Genomic DNA, 26,956 nt, shown 5'->3' on the forward strand with positions numbered 1-26,956 from the left:
GTGACAGGGCCGTTCTCATGGACATTTCTTCCTTCTTTTTACCCTGGTAAGTTAAGTCATACTTACCTGTTTGACCCATACCCTTCTTTGAGCAAAGTTTTGAATCAAAATTTCCTGTAACTTCAACTCCAACCTTCAGAGACAAATCCAGATCAAACCCGAGGCATCTCTGTACGTCCCTCAGTTCAATACCTGTTTAATATATTTAGTTGGAAATTATTCAATAATATCTGTCAATATCATCAATAAATTCCAATTTTGTTATTTTGTAAGAAACATACTGACTTAGATTCCTAGACATTATTACTGAACTCAAAAAGGAGACAATGTCTAACATGTACTGAATGATGATGTGCCCAGCATCATTCTAAGTATTTTGTGAAATTAACTAACTTAATCCTCACATTAACCTCTTGAGGTAAGCTTTATCCTTATCCTCATTTTACAGATGAGGGTACAGAATCATGAAACAGTTAAGGAACCTGTTTTGGGCAGATGATTTAAATACATGACACTTTATTCTGTACATATGGCAGACGTTGATGATCAATAAGAGTCTTTTCTATGATTTCAACTGTGGTCAGAAGCCTACTCAATATGGACCCAATTCAACTACCACTCTATGGTTAGAACTGTCATCATATGAGGTAAAACTAATTTTCTACTCTTGCTTTAGACTTATATGTTGTTACCACTGCTTTTTCCTTCCACTCTGGGAGAAACTTTATAACATTTCCTTTCCAATTCTCAAGAATACTTTGAAGATAATTGGCACACATATAATTGAACCAGTCTACAGATTAAGCAAGAGGTTATATAAATGATGTCTCTTGTACTTTCTTTTACCTTGTAAATAGTGCTGTGGACTGTGCTAAGTCGCTTCAGTCAGGTCCGACTCTTTGTGACCCAATGGACTGTAGCCCACCAGGCTCCTCTGTTCTTGGGATTCTCTAGACAAGAATACTGGAGTGGGTTGCCATGCCTTCCTTGGGTCTATTTCCAACCCAGGGATAGAACCTGCATCTCTTAGGTCTCCTGCATTGGCGGGTGGGTACTTTACCACTAGCCCCACCTGGGAAGCCCTTTGTAAATAGTGCTTCACTAAAAGCAGCATCACCAAATAACATTATATTGCAATACGAATTTGTGCATTTCTCAGTAGCCTTGCTGAGTAGTACATGGCCAAGTTATCTTGTTTGAGGTGGAAGTCAACTTGCTGTTTGATAGGATTTTTGAGGCCAAAAGGCAGGGAATGAATTTTTTCAAAGAAGCAGGTTATAGAACTCTACCACTGTTTTTAGTGCTAACCACTGGAAGAGGTTAGTGCTAGAAATAGTGGTTGATTCAAACAACATTGGAAGCTAGAGCTCTATTTCTCAGTATACCTTTCTGCTCCATGGACTTTTTATCCAAAACATATATTAGTTCATAGAGTCCTCCAAGAGACCCAGAGCTACTGTAGTGGGTTCCATAGGTTTCCAAAAATGCAAAATATTCCCCCTTTTCGTAAGTAGTCGGCAGAGTATTTATAGAATCCAAGAAAGTTGTTTGCAGCATGACATCCCGACTTCTCATCACAAATCTTCCCAGGTGAACTTTCCCTTTTACATGCAGAAACATTTTTTCCTTTATTGCAGAGCAGAAGAAAAGAAACATGAATTTTATCACCCTTATTTCAAATTTAAAACTCACAAAAAATTTAGAAAACCCATTTGAATGAGAAACTTAAAATCCTATCAAAAATGTTGATGAAGATGTACAAAAAATGGAACTCTCACGCACTGCTGCTGGAAGGATAAAATGGTACAATCACTTTGGAGAACTGTTTGGCAGTTTCTTAAAAAAGTCAACACTCCCATGGCCAGCAAATTCATTTCTACATAGAATCAGTAAGAGCAGTTCACACAAAGATCTGTAAGAGGCTTTTATAGCAACTTTGAGCAGAACAGCTTAAAATGGAAAATGACAAATGTCCACTGACAGGAGAATTAATAGACAAATTGTAGTCTATTCACACAAAAGAATACCAGTTAGCAATAAAAGGGAATGAACTACTGATACAGGCAACAACACAAATAAATCTCAATAACATTTTCCTGAGTGAAATATACACCAAAGAGTTTATACGGTATGCGTGTGTGTATGGTTGCTTCAGTCATGTCCAGCTCTTTGCAACCCTATGGACTAAAGCCCACCAGGCTCCTCTGTCTATGGGATTCTCCAGGCAAGAATACTGCAGTGGGTTGTCATACCCTCCTCCAGGGGATCTTCCCAACCGAGGTATTGAACCTGTCTCTTATGCTCCTGCGTTGGCAGGAGAGTTCTTTACCACCAGTGACACCTGGGAAGCCCACATACTATATGACTCTGCTGTGTTTATATAAAGTTCTAGAACAGGTGAAACTAAGCTGTGGTCAGAGAAATCTGGTCTCCTAGGTGGTTGCCTCCTAGGCAGTAGGGGATTGATTCAAAGGGCATGAGGGAATTTTCTTGAGGTGATGGAAATATTTTGCATTTGTTTGAGGAGGTGGATATAACAGTCAAAACTCATGGAACTATATGCTAAAATATTTTCATTTTATTTTATGTAAATTATACTTCACTAAGGTGACTTAAAATGTTAACAATGGAAGGATATGTAGGCATTATATATGAAGCCCAATCTTATTTTACATACGAGGAAACTGGGATACAAATGTATCAAATTATTTTCCCCAAATCTGTGGCAAAGATTGATACTGAAAACCTGGGTCTCAGGCCTTTCTGTGTCTTCTCCTAAGTCCTCCGAATCTTTGATAACAGGGAAAGACAGACAATATTTGAAGAAGTAGTTTTCAAAGTCAATCTAAACACCTCAGCACTTAAATGTTTCCAGGGATGGTGGCTTACATTTCCCAAGGGAAACAGGGGCAGTGACAAAGAGCTATGCGATTCAATGCTATAGACTGTCCCAGGCAAAACTAAACCACAATTGAGATCCCATGATTTTGTGGCAGGTTCTTTTAAAATTTTCCTGCTGTAGTTGTGGTGGACACGTGTTCATTGCATAGGAGTTTAAAACATTTTATAATTTTTTTAAAGGTGAATCTTGGTATGTATGAACATCACAGCAATTTTTTTATGTTTTAGAAGCACAACTGTTTACACTGTGGGACTTAATTTCAACCGATGCTGGGTGATTCAGTATCTAACAAGAATCTTAAAGAAACTTATTCCATATTTATATGTTTTCCATTTGGTGAATTGCATAATCATTCTTAACAGAATCTCAAAGACGCACAAAACATATTTGAATTTCTTTTCATTTGCTAAAATTGAGAGGTGTATCTTGTCAGAAAGACATTATATTCTTTGGTTCAGCTTATTTTAGAGATAGATCTTAGATCGTTCCCATCCAAATCCATCCTTGTTTCTTCCATCTTAAGGGAATAAAAGTAATTTCTTGGTTTTACTTGTCTGACCACTTGCCATCCATTTCTTTGCCCTCATTGTGTTTAGTCTCTTAGTCATGTCCGACTCTTAGTGACCCCATGGACTGTAGCCCACCAGGGTCCTCTGTCCATGAGGATTCTCCAGGCAAAAATTATGGAGTGGCTGCAATGCTCTCTTCCGGGGATCTTCCCAATCCAGATATTGAACCCAGGTCTCCCGCATTGTGGGTGGATTCTTTACCATCTGAGCCAGCAGGGAAGCTCAAGAATACTGCAGTATACCTTCTCCAGGAGATCTCCCCAACCCAGTAATTGAACCTGCATTCAGACCTGAATGCGGGAGTCTCCTGCATTGCAGGTGGATTCCTTACCAGCTGAGCTACCAGGGAAGCCCAATTAGAAGCAAAATTCCTTTAAAGAGTTTTCTAGTCTGGTTGTTTCCAATTCTTCTCTTTCCATTTTCTCTTAAATCTAACCTAGTCGTGCTGCTGCCCTCTCAACTACCAACAAAACTTCTCTTTTATTCAAAACCTCTTCTGAAGGTGCCAGTGATCTTCACAATGCTAAAGCCAGTGGTCACGTCTATATATCCTCTTGCATATATTAGTACATTTGACAGTTCATCACTCTTTTCTTTTTTGTCATCTAGGATAGTGCTTCTCAAACCATACAATATAAACATCTAGAGAATCTTGTCAAAATGCAGTTCTGACTCAGTAGGTTTGTTGTAGGGTCTGAGATCCTAAACTTCCCAGTGAGACATTGCTTCTACTGGTCACAGAACACACTTTGAGTAATTAGGTTCTATGTCACCCTGGCTACATTCTTCCTTCCTTCACTCCTTGTTCCCCAGACCAGTTTCTATTGAAGTTTCGAGTTACGTCTTTGATCTTCCCTTTTCTAACCACACTAATTTTTTAGTGGTCTCACCAACGCCTACAACTTGAAGCACCGTCTATATATTTTGTTGTTCAGTTGCTTAATTGTGTCTCACTCTATGGGACCCATGGATTGTAGCACACCAGACTCCTCTGTCTTCCACCATCTCCCACAGTTAGCTCAAATTCATGAGCACTGAGTTGGGGATGCTATCTAACCATCTCATCCTCTGCCACCTACTTCTCCTATTGCACTCAGTCTTTCCCAGCATCAGGGAAATGAGTGGGTTCTTCGCATCAGGTGGCCAAAGTATTGCAGCTTCAACTTTACTAACTGTCCTTCCAAGGTATGTTCAGGATTGATTTCTTTTAGGATTGACTGGTTTGATCTTCTTGCTGTCTCAAGAGTCATCTGCAGCACCACAATTCCAAAATATCAATTCTTTGGCTCTCAGCCTCCTCTATGGTTGAACTCTCACATCCATACATGACTACTGGAAAAATCATAGCTTTGACTATATGGATCTTTGTCAGTACAATGATGTCTCTATGCTGTCTAAGTTTGTCATAGTTTTCCTCCCAAGGAGCAAGCATCTTTTAATTTCACGGCCGCAGTCACCTTCTGCAGTGATTTTGGAGCCCAAGGAAAGATAATCTATCACTTCTCCTTCTTTTCCCCTTCTACTTGCCATGCAGTGATGGGACCAGATGCCATGATCTTAGCTTTTTCATGTCGAGTTTCAAGCCAGCTTTTTTACTCTGTTTTTCATCCCCATCAAGAAGCGCTTTATTTCCTCTTCACTTCCTGTTCTTACAGTGGTATCGTCTGTGTATCTGAGGTTGTGGATATTTCTCCCAGCAATCTTAAGTCCAGCTTGTGAGTCATCTAGCCTAGCATTTCACATGAGGTACTCTGCATATAAGTTAAATAAGCAGGGTGACAATATATAGCCTTTTTGTACTCCTTTCCCAATTTTGAACCAGTCAGCTGTTCCATGTAAAGTTCTAACTCTTGCTGCTTGACACATGTACAGGTTTCCCAGGAGATGGGTAGGGTGGTCTGCTACTTTCAACTATATAAGAATTTCCCACAGTTTGCTGTGATCTACACAGTCAAAGGCTTTCGCATAGTCAGTGAAGGAGAAATAGACATTTTTCTAGAACTCCCTTGCTTTCTCCATGATCCAATGGATGCTGGCAATTTGATCTCTGGTTCCTCTGCCTCTTTGTTTTTTTTTTTTTTTTTAAAGGCCAGAGTTTATTTCTATTTAAATTATTAAAATATCCAAGTCCCAAGGATTTCCAGGTTTAAGATGATATTACAGTCAGGTGGCAACCGTTGGTTGTTTTTCTTTCTAAAGCCTTACAAGGATCCTGAGCAATTCTCCTCCTTGAAAATTTTTCTTGTGTGAAAGCTGATACCTTGTTTGCTTCACACAAGTACATCAGTCCAGTGAGGATGAAAAACACAATGCCGGTAGCAATCATTGTTGTTACCAGGGCGAAGGGTGGATGATCAGAGGACAAAGTGATGAAAACACCGCCGAGTAGCAGTGCTAACGTCACAGCGTAGAACAAATAGAAGCACAACCAGCATCTACGCGAGACCTCTTCTTGCGAGATTCTTTGAAACCAGGTCCACTGACTGTTAGCTGGAAAAGCTGGGATCATGATGAGTTTTAGCTGAGTGGACTGAAGAGGAGTCTTGAGTTCACCAGGCTTCCCAGGGCCACTTGGGAGGGCAGAGTTAAGGAAGAGTCAGCAGATAACTCCTGTTTTGATTGATGTCTTGTCAGACAGACGGGCTGCCTGCTGTCTCAGGATCCACCTGGTATTAAAAGCAGCTCTTTCTTAACAGAAATCAGCAAACACCCTTCAGGGTAAAATCTCCTCTGCCTCTTTGAAACACAGCATGTTCATCTAGAATTTCTCAGTTCATGGACTGCTGAAGCCGAGCTTGAAGGGTTTTTAGTATAACCTTGCTAGCATGTGAAATGAGTGCGATTTTACAGTAGTTTGAACATTCTTTTGCATTGTCCTTCTTTGGGATTGGAATGAAAAATGACATTTTCCAGTACTGTGGCCACTGCTGAGTTTCCTGAATTTGCTGACATACTGAGTGCAGCACTTTAACAGCCACATCTTTTAGGACTTGAAATAGCTCAGCTGGAATTACGTCACCTCCACTAGCTTTTTTGTAGTAATGCTTCCTAAATCTTACTTGACTTCACAGTCCAAGATGACCAGCCTTGGGTGAGTGACAACACCATCATGGTTATCTGGGTTATTAAGGCCTTTTTTTGGATAGTTCTTTTCTGTATTCTTGCCACCTCTTCTTAATCTCTTCTGCTTCTGTTAAGTCCTTACCATTTCTGTCCTTTATTGTGTCCACCCTTGCATGAAATGTTCCCTTGATTTCTCCAATTTTCCTGAATAGATCTCTAGTTTTTCCCATTCTATTGTTTTCTTCTATTTCTTTGCATTGTTCATTTAAGGCCTTCTTATCTCACCTTACTATTCTCTGGAACTCTGCATTCAGTTGGATATATCTTTCCCCTTCTCCTTTGCCTTTATCTTCCCTTCCTTCCTCAGCATTGTAAAGCCTCCTCAGACAAACAGCTCACCTTCTTGCATTTATTTTCTTTGGAATGGTTTGGGTCACTGCCTCCTGTACAATGTTATGAGCCTCCATCCATAGTTCTTCAGGTACTCTATCAGATCTAATCCCTTGAATCTATGCATCACCTCCACTGTATAATCATAAGGGATTTGATTCAGGTCATACCTGAATGGCCTAGTGTTTTCTCTACTTTCTTCTTTTTAAACCTGAATTTTGCAATAAGGAACTCATGATTTGAGTCACAATCAGCTCCAGGTCTTGTTTTTGCTGATTGCATAGAGCTTCTCTATCTTTGGTTGCAAAGAACTTAATCAATCTGATTCTGTTACTGACCATCTGGTGATGTCCATGTGTAGAGTCATCTCTTGAGTTGCTGGAAAAGGGTGTTTGCTATGACCAGTGTGTTCTCTTGACAAAACTCTGTTAGCCTTTGCCCTGCTTCATTTTGTACTCCAAGGCCAAACTTGCCTGTTATTCTGGATGTCTCTTGACTTCCTGCTTTTGCCTTCTAAACCCCAAGATGAAAAGGAGATCAAACCAAACAATCCTAAAGGAAATCAGTCCTGATTATTCATTGGACAGACTGGTGCTGAAGCTGAAGCTCCAATACTTTGGCCAACTGATGCAAAGAACTGACTTATTAGAAAAGACCCTGAAGCGGGAAAGATTGAAGGCAGGAGGAGAAGGGGATGATAGAGGATGAGATGATTGGATGGCATCACTGACTCAGTGGACATGAATTTGAGCAAGTTCCAGGAGTTGGTGATGGACAGGGAAGCCTGTCGTGCTGCAGTCCATGGGGTTGCGAAGAGTTGGACATGACTGAGCAACTGAACTGATGATGAAAAGGACATCTGAAATTAAGTGTCAGTTCTAAGAAGGCATTGTAAGTCTTCATAGAACCAGTCATCTTCAGTTTCTTAGGCATTAATGGTTGGGGCACAGACTTGGATTACTGTGAGGTTGAATAGTTTGCCTTTGAAACAAACTGAGATTATTCTATTGTTTTTGAGATTGTACCCAATTACTGCATTTCAGACTCTTTTGTTGACTATCTGGTCTGCTTCATTTCTACAAAGGGCTTCTTGTCCAGAGTAGTATATATAATGGTCATCTGAATTAAACTTGCCCATTCCCATCCATTTTAGTTCACTGATTCCTAAGATGTCAAAGTTCAGTCTCGTCCTCTTCTGTTTGACCACGTCCAATTTACCTTGATTCATTGGACCTAACATTCCTCGTCCTTATGCAATATTAAATCATATGACTTTAGGCCCATATATTTATTAACAGCTTGTGACTCAGCTGGTGAAGAATCTGCCTGCAATGTGGGAGACCTGGATTCAATCCCTGTGTTGGGAAGATCCCCTGGAGAAGGGAAAGGCTACCCACTCTAGTATTCTGGCCTGGAGAATTTCATGGACTGTATAGTCCATGGCGGAGAAGGCAATGGCACCCCACTCCAGTACTCTTGCCTGGAAAATCCCATGGACGGAGGGGCCTGGTAGGCTGCAGTCCATGGGGTCGCTGGGAGTAGGACACGACTGAGCGACTTCACTTTATTTTTTCACTTTCATGCATTGGAGAAGGAAATGGCAACCCACTCCAGTGTTCTTGCCTGGAGAATCCCAGGGATGGGGGAGCCTGGTGAGCTGCCGTCTGTGGGGTTGCACAGACTGAAGCGGGGTTGCACACCCCGTCTGTGGGGTTGCACAGACTGAAGTGACTTAGCAGAGGCAGCAGCATAGTCCATGGGGTCTCAAAGAGTCAGACATGACTGAGCGACTTTCATACTTTCTCAAACTTAAAGCTTAATTCCAGACCTCCTTCCCAAATGTCAGACTCATAACATCAACTTACTACTTTATGTCTCCAATGGAAGGCCAAATAGACATCTCAAACATAATCTAAAACTTAACTACTGGTCTTCTCCAAACCTGCTCTACCTGAAGTTTTCTCCATCTCAGCTGATAGCAACTCCGTTCTTCTGGTTGCTCAGAGCAAAAACAGAGTCATGTTTGACTCTACAACTGTCCTTTTCTGAAATGCCATCATCTCTCACCTAGATTCTTGCAATAGGTTTTAACAAATCTTTTTCCTTTTGCTACTAACTTTCATAATCTTGTCCCAACCATATCCAGAGTAGTCATTTAAAATATATTAAAGTATGTCAATCTTCTATTCAAAACATTCCAATGGTCCCTCATGTCACTCATTGAAAAAAATCAAACTCTTATCACAGGCTGTGAGGCCCTTTATTATCTGATTCAAGGTAACCTCACTAACTTTTTATCCTTCTGGTTTATTTTTTTGGGCTCCAAAATCACTGCAGATGGTGACTGCAGCCATGAAATTAAAGACGCTTACTCCTTGGAAGTAAAGTTATGACCAACCTAGACAGCATATTCAAAAGCAGAGACATTACTTGGCCAACAAAGGTCCGTCTAGTCAAGGCTATGGTTTTTCCTGTGGTCATGTATGGATGTGAGAGTTGGACTGTGAAGAAGGCTGAGTGCCAGAGAATTGATGCTTTTGAACTGTGGTGTTGGAGAAGACTCTTGAGAGTCCCTTGGACTGCAAGGAGATCCAACCAGTCCATTCTAAAGGAGATCAGCCCTGGGATTTCTTTGGAAGGCATGATGCTGAAGCTGAAACTCCAGTACTTTGGCCACCTCATGTGAAGAGTTGACTCATTGGAAAAGACTCTGATGCTGTGAGGGATTGGGGGCAGGAGGAGAAGGGGATGACAGAGGATGAGACGGCTGGATGGCATCACTGACTCAATGGACATGAGTCTGAGTGAACTCCAGGAGTTGATGATGGACAGGGAGGCCTGGTGTGCTGCGATTCATGGGGTCGCAAAGAGTCAGACACGACTGAGCGACTGAACTGAACTGAACTGAACTGAATGTGCAAGTATGTTCCCATCTTAGGGACTTGTCTTTAATAGATCCTTCTGCCAGTTATATTTGACAATTTCCTCTCCTTCAAATCTTTATTCGGATCTTATCTTCTCAGTGAAGCCTATCCTAAACTTCTCATTAATTTTTTATTTTACTTTTTTGTGCTGAGCTGGGTTTTCATTGCAGTAAGTGTGCTTCTCTAGTTGTGGTGCACAGGATCAGTAGTTGTAGTGTGCAAACTTAGCTGCCAAGTGGCATGTGGATTTTATTTTCTTGACCAGGTATTGAACCCAAGTTCTTTGCATTAGAAGGCAGATGCTTAATCACTGAACTGCCAGTGGAGTCCCCTAAGTTTCTTTTTAAATACTGCCATCTGCCCAGGACTCCTGATTGCCTTATGCTATTCTACTCTCTCTTCATTTTATTCTATAGCACCTGTCATTTTTTAAATAGTCTATAGCTTCCCTTTTTTGCTGTTATGCTTATTTTTAATCTATCTTTCCTGCTAAACTTTCAGCTCCATGAGAATAAGAATCTTTGTTAGTTTGGTTCACAAATGTATTCTAAGCACCCAGAACAGTGCCTAGCCGCGTAATAAGTCCACAATTAAATAGTTGTTGAATGACTTCAAGGATTTTCCAACTGCACTCTTTGAGTGAGTGTGCATGTGAATAGAAGCAATGTACTGACCTATAAAAAACAGTTATATTGTTGCTGGGGACTGGGGGCAGATGGAGGGAAGGGATAGTTAGGGAGTTTGGGATGGACAGGTATACACTGCTATATTTAAAATGGATAATCAACAAGGACCTAGTGTATAGGACATGGAACTCTGTTCAGTGTTATGTGGCAGGGGAGTTTGGGGGAGAATGGATACATGTATATATATTTGGTTGAGTCCCTTGCTGTTCACTTGAAACTGTCACAACATTGTTAATAGGCTATGCTGCTGCTGCTGCTGCTGCTAAGTCGCTTCAGTCATGTCCGACTCTGTGCGACCCCATAAACAGCAGCCCACCAGGCTCCCCTGTCCCTGGGATTCTCCAGGCAAGAACACTGGAGTGGGTTGCCATTTCCTTCTCCAATGCCTGAAAGTGAAAAGTGAAAATTGAAAGTGAAGTCGCTCAGTCGTGTCCAACTCTTTGTGACCCCATGGACTGTAGCCTATCAGGCTCCTCCATCCATGGGATTTTCCAGGCAAGAGTGCTGGAGTGGATTGCCATTTCCTTCTCCAGAGGATCTTCCTGACCCAGGAATTGAACCCGGGTCTCCCGCATTGCAGGCAGATGCTTTACCGTCTGAGCCACCAGGGAAGCCCTCCAAAGATGAAACAAACCACTAAATCTGGATTAAATATTAAAAAACAAACACATTTTCAAAGTCTCAAATTAAATGTATGATTACAAAGTAAGCAGACAATTTCATATGCAATGCATATTATTTCATGGCATTGTTACTTTAGAAATACACTTTACAGTAAGTAGTCATCATTCTAAGATGTTGCAACGAATTACCGAAAAACTCCTGAGCATGAGTTAATTCTGATGAGAATACAGATTAAATAGTCTGCTACCACAATCTCAGTCAAAAAGAAAGTTCTGAATTCTTCTCTCTTTTTTTGGCTGCACACAGCCATGTGGGATCTTGGCTACCCCTAACTAGGAATCGAACCCGTGCCCATTATAGCAGAAACACAAAGTCTTAACCACTGTATCGCCAGGGGAGTCCCCAAAAGTGTGCTCTGAATTCTTAATATGCTTGTTCTGTTTGTAACCACAAATACTCACATTACAACTGAATTGAAGGGATTTTTCTCCAGTTAACTTTCTTCCTCTGGACCCTCTAGCTACCTACGCATTTGAAGATTTGTTGAGTATTATTTTTCTTTATCTTATGAGCACTATCTTTTCTAAACAATTAAACTTAAAAAAGCATGCTTGGTTAGTTTTCAAAATATTCCATTATATTTTCTATACTAAAGGTTGATCTTACCTGCTTAGCAGAATATGACGACAACAGTCTGTAAATATCATCTTTGGAATATGCAAATCGAAACTTAGCCTCAGCAGCCAACTTGGAAGGACTTGAGATGCTTCCTTTGTCAGAATGTTCTAAATCTACACATTTATTCTTTTCAATTGCTTCAACAGGTGTATATTTTACAGTTAAACCTGCATTAAAATTTAATTTCTTCTCTTCGATAATAGTTCTGAGTATCTGAATGCTTTCTTCATGATTTTCAGTTCTGAAATTCTTGTCAGCTTTGGTCTAAGAGAAAATATACAAAAAAACCCACCCACAATAAATAGGAAAAGACAAAAATCAGGCAATTTATTTGAAAGAGAGTAGAGCAAAGAAGTTAAGAGTGAAGGCACAAAAGTGAGACTGCCAGTATTTAAATACAGATTCGATAATCTTGAGAACATTACACAATAACCTCTCTGTGCCCAGTCTGATTCCTAGTCTATAAAATAGGGATACTCACCACACCTGGCCCAAAGGTTGTTATGAGAAATCAATGAAATAAAGCATACGAAGGGCTTAGAACATAGCAAGCTTTCAAAAGTTAACATATCAATAATTAAAAAGCAAGTTGCATAACAGATCAGATGTACAATATATTCCCATTTGTGTTAAAAAAAGAAAGAAAAGAAATGATAAAGCTAACGCTTCAGAAGCCTTATATACCAGGCACTGTTTTGAGCATTTTACACGTTAATTAATTTAAGTAGAAGTTTCAAGACTTGAGCCCTGTTCTGCCTCTTAACCTTTTCACTCCACTGCCTAATAGGAAAAAAAAAAAAACCCAAAAAACAAACTTCTATGTGCATAGAAAATTACTGGAAAAATAGACAACCCACAGATTGTTCACCCTTGAGAAGGGGAACTGTGAATAGATAGATCTCTGGAGTAGTGGCAGGCTTGCTTTTTTTCTTGCATTATCTTTTATGTTGTTTGGACATTTTGATTTTTTTAACTGCGCTCATTTTTGCACGAAAAAGACTGAACTAAACAACCTAGTTGTTTAGTTAAAACAGCCTTGTTGTTTAGTTAAAACTAGTTTAGCTAAAACAACCTAGATGTTTAGTTAGCTGTTTAATTAAAACTTTCAATTAAAACACATAAACTTATTTACAAAACAGACTCACAGACATAGAAAACAAACTTATGGCTACCAAAGAGGAAAGGATGGGAGAGGGATAAATTAGGAGCTTGGGTTTAACCGATAACACACTACTATATATAAAATAGGTAATCAACAAGATTTTACTGTATAGCACAAGAAACTATATTTAATATCTTGTAATCTATAATAGAAAAGAATTTTAAAAAGAATATATATATATATATCTATCTGAATCAGCTTTCTGTTCACCAGAAATTAACATAACACTGTAATTCGACTATACTTCAATAAAACAGAACTTTCTTTGCCAACTTGGTTACTGTCAGGCATCAGTGGGAGAGCTGTTAATCTCGACAATTAAACTCTCTTTCCAGAGGTCCCCTGAAGCAGGCCGCAACTCTTGTCTGGAAAAAGACACTCATCTCTTTAGTCATTGACAAAGAGGGGACTTAGTAGCATACATTGAGTGACTTTTATGCACGGTGAATGGTGAGGTCTGATCGTGTATGTCTCCCCTTAAATTCATATGTTAAAATCCTAATGCCCAATGGGATGGTGTTATTAATAGAAGGTGGGGCCTGTGGAAGGAGCCTTCATGAAAAGATTAGTGCTTTTATAAAAGTGACTCCACAGAACTCCCTAGTCCCTGGAAACCATGTCAGGATACAGCAAGAAGTCTGTAAGCCAGAAGAGGGCCCTCACCTGACCCTGCTAGCACTTTGATCTCAGATGCCCAGCCTCCAGGACTGTGAGCAGTAAATTTCTGTTGTTTCAAAGCTACCTGGTCCCTGGTATTTCATTATAGCAACCCAAGAAGACTAAGACAAGAAACTCAAAGTTATCATCTAATGGGAAAGATTGAAATGTATATAATTTTCTTTAAAGGAAAGTGCTCAATGCAAAGGGGAAGAGTAACCTAACCATGTCACTTCCCTGCTTAAAATCTTTGTCTTCCCTGCCTTTGAGATAAAGTCTTGTTCCAAGTTAGTTTCTCCCTGTCTATACTCCAGCCCGCTGATCTCCTTTCCATTTGCACCACCTATGTTTCCTCCCATCACAGGGCTCTTTTATGTTGTGTTTACTTTCTGGAAACTTCTGTACTTCCCCTGCCTCCTCCACCTTCCCATTACACAAACATTACACACACTTATACACAAATATGTACTCTATATCCCTTGGTCTGGTGAATCCCCACTACTATTTCAAGTCTGAGCTTAAACATCACTTCTTTAGGGAGATGTTTCCTCATCCCGCCGACTAACAAATCTGTTTCCTATAAGCTCTCATGGTTCTTCTTACAAAATGAAAAACTCTTCCCTTTTATAATTGCTTATTTAATAGACCTTCAGATGGTAAACTCCTAGAATTCAGGGGCCATACCCATCTTACCCACATGCGACTATAGTTTCACCATTTAGTAAATTGCCTGGTGAATAGTGGATGACAAGAAAAAATTTATTAAACTTAATATGCAGTTCCAATATAGCTAACATAACATATGTATTGAGTGCTTACTCTGTGTCAGTAGTTGCTAAAAGTCTTTTACATAAATGTTTAATTTCCTATCTTTTAATTTCTCAAATTATCCCCATTTTACAGATAAGAAGATAAAGGTTAAAAAAAATGCGTCCAAGATCACACAGCCAGGGAGTGGCCCAGTCAGCAATGAAACCCAGGAAGTCTGATTTCAGGGCAGAATTGTTCATTTTTATTTTACACTGCCAAAGAGGGCTTGACAAATTCTCTGTGGTAAATGAAGAAAAGATTCATGGAAAAGATTTTCTTGAACATTTGGCCTTGAAATATTAATGCATATATATATTATGCAATAATATTATATGTTATATTAAACTGAATCACTTTACTGTACACCAGAAACTAACCCAGCATGGTTGATCAACTATACTTCAATCAACAAAAAGAGAAATGAATAAATTTCTATTGCCTTGAAATCTAAGGCTGGTAGAAGCAATTGAAGACAATTCCACTCAGTTTTCCATGCTGAGAAGTGCCAAAGCTGAACAAAATGGCACCAGAAAACTCTCTCTCCCTAACTCTTCTAGAAGGTAAGGTCTTCCTAGTTCATTGTCTTCTAACTGGTTGTAGGATTAGAGTGGCATAATTTGTAGGCTCTTGTGCTTACATCTGAATTGGCTAGAAAGGGACTAGCCCTGCGATAAGGATCAACTTAGCAGTGTGAAGGACTGCTTGCTGGTATAAAGGAATATTAGTCAGGGTGTCAATTAGAATGCTGTTGAATGGTCCTGTTTCACTATGCTAGGATGGTAGTAGTGAGTAAAGCCTGAAATAGTGAGGGTTGGGTCACCCCCCAGAAAGCCTAGAGACAAGAGCTAGATTGAAAAGCCCCAAATCCATCCATTCAAAAATAAGTCTGAGCCCAATGATAGGCATTCAGAGATGGACCAATAAGTGGGATCATTCTGAAGAGGACAAAAGCCTTTGAAGAGAGGTCAAGAGGCAAGATTACAGAAAGTAGGAAGACACAAAGATGGAAGTAAGTTTCTTTATGAGAATCAAATAAACAGATGTTGGAGAAGCTGAAATCAGAGAGGAGGCAAGTGTGGCTGTGTCTTCCAGAAGGTCTTTGTAGGGGTTAGAGAAATCTATCCTGTTTAAAAACTTATCAACTGATGCTTCCTGAATAGAAATAAACATTACTTCTGGCTCTGGGAATGGAAGAGATAGAACACCTCAGAAAATACTCCATAGTTCAAACTGAGGAGGTTTGGAGAGAGAGTGGAAATAAAAACTAAAGAGAAAAGATTATTAAAAGTTTCACTAAAAGTTTGTATGTACAAATAAAGAATAAAACCATACATTACTTACTATTATTATTAAGGGCATCTCTCACTAATTGACAAAAGGAACCTGGAAAGAGCAGATTGCCTGAAACCTCATGAGTCATCCTCAACTAAGGTACCTAGCCAAACCACACCCCCTTTTAACTGTTAAATTTCAGGATAATTTGAAAGGTAACAGTAGATAATGAATATAGCTCTCTATTATCTTCAAAAGATCATCTTCTCTGCCTTCAGTTCAGTTCAGTTGCTCAGTCGTGTCTGACTCTTTGGGACCCCATGAATCGCAGCACGCCACGCCTCCCTGTCCATCACCAACTCTCGGAGTTCACTCAAACCCATGTCCATCGAGTCAGTGATGCCATCCAACCATCTCATCCTCTGTCATCCCCTTCTCCTCCTGCCCTCAATCTTTCCCTGCATCAGGATCTTTTCAAATGAGTTAGCTCTTTGCATCAGGTGGCCAAAGCATTGGAATTTCAGCTTCACCAGTCCTTCCGATAAACATCCAAGACTGATCTCCTTTGGGATGGACTGGTTGGATCTCCTTGCAGTCCAAGGGACTCTCAAGAGTCTTCTCCAACACCACAGTTCAAAAGCATCAATTCTCTGGCACTCAGCCTTCTTCACAGTCCAACTCTCACATCCATACATGACCACAGGAAAAACCATAGCCTTGACTAGACGGACCTTTGTTGGCCAAGTAATGTCTCTGCTTTTTAATATGCTGTTTAGATTGGTCATAACTTTCCTTTCAAGGAGTAAGCATCTTTTAATTTCATTGCTGCAATTGCCATCTGCAGTGATTTTGGAGCTCCCCAAAATAAAGTTAGCCACTGTTTCCACTGTTTCCCCATGTATTTCCCATGAAGTGATGGGACCGGATGCCATGATCTTAGTTTTCTGAATGTTGAGATTTAAGCCAACTTTTTCACTCTCCTCTTTCACTTTCATCAAGAGGCTCTTTAGTAATTCACTTTCTGCCATAAGGATGGTGTCATCTGCATATCTGAGGTTATTGATATTTCTCCTGGCAGTCTTGATTCCAGCTTGTGCTTCTTCCAGCCCAGCGTTTCTCATGATGTACTCTGCATAGAAGTTAAATAAGCAGGGTGACAATATACAGCCTTGATGTACTCCTTTTCCTATTTGAAACCAGTCTGTTGGTCCATGTCCAGTTCTAACTGTTGTTTCCTGACCTGCATACAGATTTCTCAAGAGGCAGGTCAGGTGGTCTGGTATTCCATCTCTTTCAGAATTTTCCACAGTTTGCCGTGATCCACACAGTCAAAGGCTTTGGCATAGACAATAAAGCAGAAATAGATGTTTTTCTGGAACTCTCTTGCTTTTTTCATGATCCAGCAGATGTTGGCAATTTGATCTCTGGTTCCTCTGCCTTTTCTAAAACCAGCTTGAACATCTGGTAGTTCATGGTTCATGAATTGCTGAAGCCTGGCTTGGAGAATTTTCAGCATTACTTTACTAGCGTGTGAGATGAGTGCAATTGTGTGGTAGTTTGAGCATTCTTTGGCATTGCCTTTCTTTGGGATTGGAATGAAAACTGACCTTTTCCAGTGCTGTGGCCACTGCTGAGTTTTCCAAATTTGCTGGTGTATTGAGTGCAGCACTTTCACACCGTCATCTTTCAGGATTTGAAATAGCTCAACTGGAATCCCATCACCTCCACTAGCTTTGTTCATAGTGATGCTTCCTAAGGCCCACTTGACTTCACATTCCAGGATGTCTGGCTCTAGGTGAGTGATCACACCATCGTGATTACCTGGGTCTTGAAGATATTTTTTGTACAGTTCTTCTGTGTATTCTTGCCATCTCTTCTTAATATCTTCTGCTTCTGTTAGGTCCATACCATTTCTGTCCTTTATTGAGCCCATCTTTGCATGAAATGTTCCCTTGGTATCTCTAATTTTCTTGAAGAGATCTCTAGTCTTTCCCATTCTGTTGTTTTCCTCTATTTCTTTGCATTGATTGCTGAGGAAGGCTTTCTTATCTTTCCTTGCTATTCTTTGGAACTCTGCATTCAGATGTTTATATCTTTCCTTTTCTCCTTTGCTTTTCACTTCCCTTCTTTTCACAGCTATTTGTAAGGCCTCCTCAGACAGCCATTTGCTTTTTTGCATTTCTTTTTCTTGGGGATTGTCTTGATTCCTGTCTCCTGTACAATGCCACGAACTTCCATTCATAGTTCATCAGGCACTCTGTCTATCAGATCTAGTCCCTTAAATCTAATTTCTCACTTCCACTGTATAGTCATAAGGTCTTCTCTGCCTAGGTCTTCAATATTGGTATGTTCTAGGATTCCATTCTCTCTCTTCTTTCCTCTCTCATTATACACCTCCTGGATTGGCCTTAAGGACTCTCAAGACTTCAGTGATGCTCTGGTATATGCTGATGGTACCTAAATTTCTGTCTCCAGTTCAAACTCCACCCTCACATTAACATATTTTATATAATCTATTTTGGACAAGATAACTCTACCCAGAAGTCAATCGTTATCTTCTTGGAATTAACTCTTCTTTGGGAAGATTCCCCATCTCCCCTTCCAACACACACACACATATATCTCAGATCTTCTCTGATGGGCTACCATCCACTGGAGGTCTCCTTTGACTTTCTGTCTCCATATTTTTCATCTATGGTGAGTTTACTTTGTGCTGGACCCTGTTCTAAGCACTTTGCATTTATTAACACATTTAACCTTTTCCAAATTCCTATGAAGTATGTATTATTGTTACCCCACTTTATGATAAGAAACTGAGATTCAGGAAAGATAATTAAGTTGCCTGGAGTCATGTGGATGCTAAGTGAAGGAATTTATCAGAATTCAAACCCAAGGAGTCTTATTCAGAACTGAGCACTTGACCTTATGCTCTACTGTCTCCAATTCATTACTGAACCGTTAGTTCTTAAGACTGAGCTGCGTCTCATATCTCCTTCTCTGCCTCTAGTATTACAGATGCAGTTCAGTTTTTCATCATCTCCTTGGACCATAAAATAACCTTCTTCAGTTATTATCTCTGTTGTTGTCTCCTCAAAATTCGTCTCCACAAAACACAAAGATTTGAAATGGAACTCTGACCGTGTGACGCTCCTCAGTGGTTCCTTTCATCCTCAGGATTATGCCCAAGTTACTTAGTATGGCATATGAGTATCTTCATAATTTGACTCCTACCTATGACTCCAAATTTGAATCCATAATAAGTTCATTGCAGACTATAGTTTCTTTCAAGATAGAAGCTTCTATAGGCATAGTCTTACTTGCTTCCCAAGAATATCAATACATAACAAATAAACTAGCATGTAAGTATATAATAAATTTTATTTGTTCACTGCCAAGTTTTCTAAATGGGTTCAAACTGCCTGTAGAGAGAGTAGTTGGAATGTTTATTAAGCCTGTTTTCATTTCCTGTCAACTTTGATGGCAATTCCAATTATATGTTCACTTGAATATGGGTTGTTCCCTCCATTAAAAAAAAGCATTTGCTTTCTAAAGCAAGAGTGTCAGTATTCTGCATGCATTTATTTACTAATTCAGTAATCATTTATTTCCCTGGAGGAGGAAATGCAACCCACTAAACTACTCTTATCTGGAAAATCTCATGTTCAGAGGAGCCTCGTGGGCTATAGTCCATGGGGTTGCAAACAGTCAGACATGACTGAATGACTGAACACACAATTATTTATTTAGCATGATATATGATATATGATGTTAGTTTCTCAGGATTCCATGGTAAATAAAATGACTAGAAACTCAGCTAAAGCTAGATAGGATACAGCAAAATCAACACCTGAACAGAAAGAAAAAGCAAAGGCTATTGCATAATTTGCAGAAAAGGCATCTATTCAAAACAAAAGATTCAGAGGAGAAAGCTGAGAGTGGTGTGGCCATTAAAAGCCAGATGAAGAATGACCTTTTCCTCCCTGCCAAGGACATTGATCATTATCTGGAAGGCTATAGGGAGACAACACCAAATGTAAGCAACAGAGTGATAAGGTCAGATTTACCATATATCTTCATACTGAAGTGAGTGGAATGAATTGAAACTGAGTAAAACTAGGGGTCTCAGACTTATGGGAGGACTGATAGTAGCCCAGATGGAAATGATGAGAGCCCGAGGCAGTGGGCAAGGCAGTGGGAATGGAGAAGAAGAAACAGAGATAACAGACTTTACAAAATAATGGAACTTGCTGACTGATTGGATGTTGTGGGCTTTGAGGGAGATGCACCTGTAGAGGTCTTTAGGAAGATTTCCAGACTTCTGAGTTTAATGATTAGGAATATATTGTTTCATTTCCCAAGTAGAGAATTCAAGAGCAAGAAACAGAGGATTAGGAATAAGATGGGATATAAGGTTTGGATATGTGAACTGTGTGATGTTTGCAGTCAACTAGCTACACAGACCAACCTGAAAGTGAAAGTGAAAGTCGCTCAGTCCTGTCTGACTCTTTGTGACCCCATGGACTATACAGTCCATGGAATTCTCCAGGCCAGAATACTGGAGTGGGTAGCCTTTCCCTTTTCCAGGGGATCTTCTCAACCCAGGGATCGAACCCAGGTCTCCCACATTGTAGGCGGATTCTTTACTAGCTGAGCCACAACACAGACCAACCTAGACAGCATATTCAAAAGCAGAGACACTACTTTGCCCACAAAGGTCTAGTCAAGGCTATGGTTTTTCCAGTAGTCATGTATGGATGTGAGAGTTGGACCATAAAGAAAGCTGAGTGCTGAAGAATTGATGCTTTTGAACTGTGGTGTTGGAGAAGACTCTTGAGAGTCCCTTGGACTGCAAGGAGATCAAACCAGTCAATCCTAAAGGAAATCAGTCCTGAATATTCATTGAAGGGGCTGATGCTGAAGTTGAAACTCCAATACTTTGGCCACCTGGTGTGGAGAACTAACTCTTTGGAAAAGACCCTGATGTTGGGAAAGATTGAAGGCAGGAGGAGAAGGGGATGACAGAGGATGAGATGGTTGGATGGCATCACCGACTCGATGGACATGAGTTTGAGTAAGCTCCACGAGTTGGTGATGGACAGGGAAGCCTGGCGTGCTGCAGTCCATGGGGTCACAGAGTCGGACACGACTGAGCAACTGAACTGAGTTACACAGATACCTAGTTCAGAGGGAGACCTGGGCTGTAAATGCAGTATTTGTAAGCCATCAGGATGGAGGGGAAATCTAAACCCACAGGAGGGAATGAAATCGCTATAGAGAGAGACTGAAATAAGATAGCAACTCTGGTAGCAGCAATATTTAAGGGCTGTTTCAAGTAAAGAGAACTCAGTGAAGTTTAAGATGAAATTTGGTGAAAACAGTTTGGGTAACAAGATAACAGACGTTTGGTGTTATGGGCTGAACTGTGATCCCCCAAAATCCACATGCTAAAATTCCTGATTTCAATTACCCCAAAATGTGATGGCATTTTGAGACAGAATCTTCAAAAAGGTTATTAAGTTAAAGTGAGGTCATTAGGTGGGCTGTAATCCAGTATGACCGGTGACCTTTTAAGAAGGGGATATTAGAATCAGTCCAGCACGGAGGGAAGACCATGTGGAGATACAGGAGATAGCTCCCTACTGTCAAAGAGAGGGACCTAAGGGGAACCAATCCTATTGACATCTTGATCTTAGACTTTCAGCCTCCAGAACTGTGAGAAAATAAATGTTTGCTGTTTAAACCATCCAACTTGTACTTTGTGATGGTAGCCCTAGGAAACAAATCCAATTGGGGAATTCATGGGAAGTACAAAAATTGAGGTAGCAGATGTAGATGAGAAGAGTATGTAGAGATAAGGGCATCCTTTCTGTGTTTTTGTTTTTTAAATAGGACTCTTAAAGATATTTGTGTATTAAGGACCGGGTGGAAAATGAGGGAGACAGAGGTTGAACTGAGCATCAAACAAGTTTGTACATAAGTACAACCTTGAAGAAAAAAAAAAAAAAAAACAAACCTGAGAAGATTCTTATCTGTGGCTTGGATCTTCTCTGTCCAGTTGGAGCTCCTGCCATCTAATAAGGTAGGCAGAATAATAAGGTAAAGAGCTGGAGGAGGTTGTCTAACATTTTAAATTACCCTGTGGAGAGTGGGGAGGTGTGTGGACCTGTTGAGAAGGGTGGAAGACCTGGGTGTGGTTATAACGCTACCCATTCCTGAATTATTAGCATGATTTTCTCTATGGTGCCCAGCAAGGTAAGTTTATGTAGAAAAATAATAGGGTTCATCCAAAGATGGAGCTTTTCTTGAAGGACTAGAAAGCAAGAACAATGATAATACTATCAAGAGTGGTCAAAAATGGATATAGATTGATTAGAGGAAAAAAACTGGACATAGGAGGAACAAAACAGACTGGAAGGAAAACAGATGACCCCAAACTGGGTCTGCTGCTGCCACTGCTAAGTTGCTTCAGTCGTGTCCGACTCTGTGCAACCCCACCGACGGCAGCTCACCAGGCTCCCCCATCCCTGGGATTCTCCAGGCAAGAACACTGGAGTGGGTTGCCATTTCCTTCTTCAATGCATGAAAGTGAAAAGTTAAAGTGAAGTCACTCAGTCTTGTCTGACTCTTAGCGACCCCACGGACTGCAGCCCACCAGGCTTCCCCGTCCCTGGGGTTCTCCAGGCAAGAACACCAGTGTGGGTTGCCATTTCCTTCTCCCAAAACTGGGTCTAAATGGGGTTTAAGACTAGATTAGTGGTCACAAGTCTAGATGGGGTTTAAGACTAGATTAGCGGTCACAAGGGAGGATGAGAACTGAGCGACTGGATAGTTGTGATGAGGCAAAACGTAAGTTTCAGATTTCAGAGGCAGCATAGTTCTGGTGAATACAAGGTTAAGGATATGTCTAGAAAATTAGTGACTCTACTAGAGTAGATATAGGAATTTTAGAGGCAACAAGAAATTCTTGGCAATGCACATGATATAAAATCACTCAGTATTTTGCTAGGATTTGGGGTGGAAAGGATGCTTATAATCCAGGTGCACTTTCCAAACCTTTGCTGACCTCCAAAATCTTACATTCTCAAGGAGATTCAGGTTTCAAAAGAATTGTAATGAAAACCTGAAACCTGATTTACAAATTGTTACTTTCAACAAACAAAAGTAGAGATGACTAAAGATAAACAAGTGAAAAGGAACTAATTCGTACATGTAATCATCACGTTTTTTTCCCCTCTATAATTGCAGGCTTCAGTTCTTGGTCATCACTTCTGATTTATGGTAACCAATAAACCTTGAGTGAGAATGTAACTGCTAATTAACCAGAACTGCATTTAATCAGAACTAAGTCTTTTTCTGTTTATACTTTTAAAAAGAATAGCAAATATTTATTGAGTGTTTGCTGTGTGTCAGTAACATGAATGTTTCACCTATTTAGACTCAATTATCTTTACAGGGTAGGCATTATTATTTCTATTTTACAGATGAGGAAACTGAGCCATGATGAGGAGAAGTAATCTTCCCAAAGGCTAGGATTCCAAACTCTGCAGTGTGCTCTGGAGCCAAAGCTGCATTTGAGACAAGACTGGAGAATCCCAGGGACAGGGGAGCCTGGTGGGCTGCTGTCTATGGGGTCACACAGAGTCGGACACGACTGAAGCAACTTAGCAGCAGCACTGAGGGAAAGTGAATGTGTCAGAGTAAGATGTCATTATTAAGGAATCGTCCCCATGGAATGATAGGTTGATAGAATTCTTTCAAAAAATGAAAGATAGTAAATTATTGCCCGTAAGTAACTAAACCAAGATTTAAAAAATTGTCATCCAGTACAATTTTGTTGAGCACCTATCCTACACATATATTGAGTGACAACTGGTAATAGGTTGTAAGGAAGTGAAATGCGCATTCTCTGCCTTTAGGCACTATAATAAGAATATACATGAAAAAGTAGGTAAAACATGCCAAAGAGGATTAGAAGGCGTAGAAAATAACCCTTTCCTAAAAAGTAAAAATAGAGATTTTCATTCAATAAACTCAAGTTCTTTAATGTTGAGCTAGTCGTGGACCTGAACAGATTAGGATACTGGGAGCATTAGCATTACTAGCACCAAGGGCGGGGGATGATTTGGGGACTTTTTAACAGGCCGCCAGCCAACTCCATCAACATCCTTCCTCAGGTGGCACAAAATAAACACTCAGGTCCACAATCCCTATCAACTTTTTTATAAGCTTGATGCCAAAACTCATTTGGAGGCATTAATCTGATCTGAACTGATGAAAAGTTATTTATGGCCTTCATTTCTCCCACCTTTTGTAAATATCAGTTCATTTTGCCATAGATATGTGAATGCATTTGATTCTATGATGCTGTTCCCAATTCCACCTGGGGTGTAAGTAATATACAGGATAAGTACCACATCATCCTTGTAAAATTCAAAACCTTCCAAATTAGGAAACACATCTGTTTCCAGAGTTGTAGATAAGGGACAGCAGTTTGCTTACTTTCCAAGTGTAGCTTCAAGATCTGTCCTGAGCAACCCTCTAGCCCTCATCTCTTGGTTCACACCTGTTACTAACCTTACAGAGAAGCTAACAGGCTGGTGACAGCGACAAAGAAAAACTGAACAGCACAGACCTGAGAACTAAAAAAAAAATAAAATAAAACAACACAATAAAACTTCTTGCAACAGCAATGACAAAATTTCCCTTCTTTGGTATACTCTTTCAAAGAAAGTAGAACATGTGTAATACTTCTTAGAAAGACGAAAACTTCTCTTCAAAAAATATGCTTAACGAAGGTTAACCTGGCATAATGGGAAACATCAATAATCCAGAATGTTCCCTGAACATTTTGTGGAAAACTGATTTTTTTCTGGACTTACGGGTACCAGAAATATGACAGCGTGCACATGGGGGAAAGAATGTCAGTCAAATATTTGAGACATTAAACATCTTGAACATTCACAAGACAGGATGATCACTTCAGGCTGCAATGGGTAGGGACTGATTTACAACATAGAAATAAAAGGAATACTAACTACAATTATGGAAAAGTAATATGTTTCTCAAACTGATGGGATTGACAGCAATAATAAAGGACATTGTCATGACTAAATAAAGTACATTTTATGGATTAGAAAACAAAGATCATGGCATCCGGTCCCATCACTTCATGGGAAATAGATGGGGAAACAGTGGAAACAGTGTCAGACTTTATTTTTTTGGGCTCCAAAATCACTGCAGATGGTGACTGCAGCCATGAAATTAAAAGATGCTTACTTCTTGGAAGGAAAGTTATGACCAACCTAGATAGCATATTGAAAAGCAGAGACATTACCTTGCCAACAAAGGTTCGTCTAGTCAAGGCTATGGTTTTTCCTGTGGTCATGTATGGATGTGAGAATTGGACTGTGAAGAAGGCTGAGCGCCAGAGAATTGATGCTTTTGAACTGTGGTGTTGGAGAAGACTCCTGAGAGTCCCTTGGACTGCAAGGAGATCCAATCAGTCCATTCTAAAGGAGATCAGCCCTGGGATTTCTTTGGAGGGAATGATGCTGAAGCTGAAACTCCAGTACTTTGGCCACCTCATGCGAAGAGTTAACTCAATGGAAAAGACTCTGATGCTGGGAGGGATTGGGGGCAGGAGGAGAAGGGGATGACAGAGGATGAGATGGCTGGATGGCATCACTGACTCGATGGACGTGAGTCTGAGTGAACTCCGGGAGTTGGTGAGGGACAGGGAGGCCTGGCGTGCTGCGATTCATGGGGTCGCAAAGAGTTGGACATGACTGAGCGACTGAACTGAACTGAACTGAACTGAACAGAACCATTTAAAGAAACAGATTATTGTAGTTACTGGATCAGAGTAAGTTATTTATTATTCTTTACTATATCTTGTTTAAAACAAAAACTAATCTCTAAAAGTGATAAATGTTGTTCCTTTGAAGGGAGGCAGGCACAGTTTGTGGATTGTTTTAGAGAATTTAGGTGACTTACAGAAAGGCAGTAGGCTTGAGCTGGCATTTTGTAGAGTAAAAATCACTCTAGGAAATAATTTCACTAGAACTGAGGATGGGGGGTTTTGAGGTCAAAACTCACATTAGTCAAGCAGGTGTTACAAAGGGGAGATGAAGGAAAATGAATCTAGAGACGTTCTTGGTAGGTTAGCCAAAACCTACCCTCAAGAGCGTGGCAGCAGGGTACTCAGTCCTTAAGTCAGCACTAATTTAATTTTTAGTTTCATCAGAATCTTAGATGATTCTTTTCAGAGATGAGGTATTTGTCAAAACTCTACCACTAACTGCATGCTGCTGAGGATTGATCATAGACTGCTGTATATTATCTAAAGAGACTCAAGCTACACCTCTTCTTTAAGTCAATCTTATGTTCACATTGAATTTTCATTCTACTGAATTTTTCACATCATTTAGAATGAAACTTATGGAAACAATCGGTCAGCTAAAGCTGAACAGTGTATTTTCTTCTAAGAAGACTTACGTCATAGGTCAGCGAAGCCACGTTCCAGGGCCTGCGGTAGTACGTCAAGGTGTTGCCATCCCAAACTCGGTCACAGAGTCCATTGTAGTACTGGTTGTCAAAAGGGGTGCTGAGCGGATCCATGCCTAAGATGTTGATCCTGAGAGTGAACAGAGTAGCATCAGGCATGGAGATACCTGGAGCGAATGCCAGGCAGCCCTCAGGAACTGGGAGAGGAGAGCTTCAGCTCACCGTGTCCCCAAAACCCATGTGATGGTGTGATAGAATCAGGGACAGAAGCAAGGGCCTGGTCACCTCTACTCTGTGTCCGGGGTGGGAAGTACACCTTAGGAAGGTCTTATAAACTCTTGTAGGCAATTAGGCCACTGTTGAGCCCAAAGAAAGAAATTCAATAAGTAGGAAGCAAGGGGCCATCTGGCTGTTAAAGTTGAATTCTCACTGATGTAACTCTTAGCTAACCTCCCTCGGTGAACTATAAGCCAATGCTACAATATCACCTCTTAAAATGATCTGAGAACAGAGCATCTCAGGGGGGAGTATAACATATGCATATGATTTTTAATCTGTGAATCAACATGGGGCCTCTTTCTCTCCCCATTCTCTTTAAACATTTTCCTCCAGCTGTCTCATTGTTTGTCACAAACCTTGTTCCCTCCAGACTTATTTTACTCTTATTACCCTTTCCAAGAGGAACACAAAAATGTCATCATCCCACAAGGTATTCT

The 26,956-nt window shown here is 40.3% G+C and overlaps 1 protein-coding gene across 1 annotated transcript in view; it reads right to left on the bottom strand.

Annotated features, from left to right (window-relative positions):
• The window catches only part of C9 (complement C9), a 66,721-nt gene that overhangs the window by 16,337 nt on the left and 23,428 nt on the right, over nt 1-26,956 (bottom strand). Inside the window, exons 5-8 of the mRNA XM_086361526.1 lie at nt 26,232-26,370; nt 11,825-12,100; nt 1,386-1,626; nt 67-192 (exon numbers count right to left, since the gene is read on the bottom strand). Coding sequence (XP_086217652.1) covers nt 67-192; nt 1,386-1,626; nt 11,825-12,100; nt 26,232-26,370 — 782 coding nt within the window. The remainder of the gene's footprint in view (nt 1-66; nt 193-1,385; nt 1,627-11,824; nt 12,101-26,231; nt 26,371-26,956) is intronic.

This window comes from Bos grunniens, chromosome 20 (genome assembly GCF_055505025.1).
Source record: "Bos grunniens cultivar Pamir isolate PY7600 chromosome 20, Bosgru_T2T1.0, whole genome shotgun sequence".
NCBI lineage: Eukaryota > Metazoa > Chordata > Mammalia > Artiodactyla > Bovidae > Bos > Bos grunniens.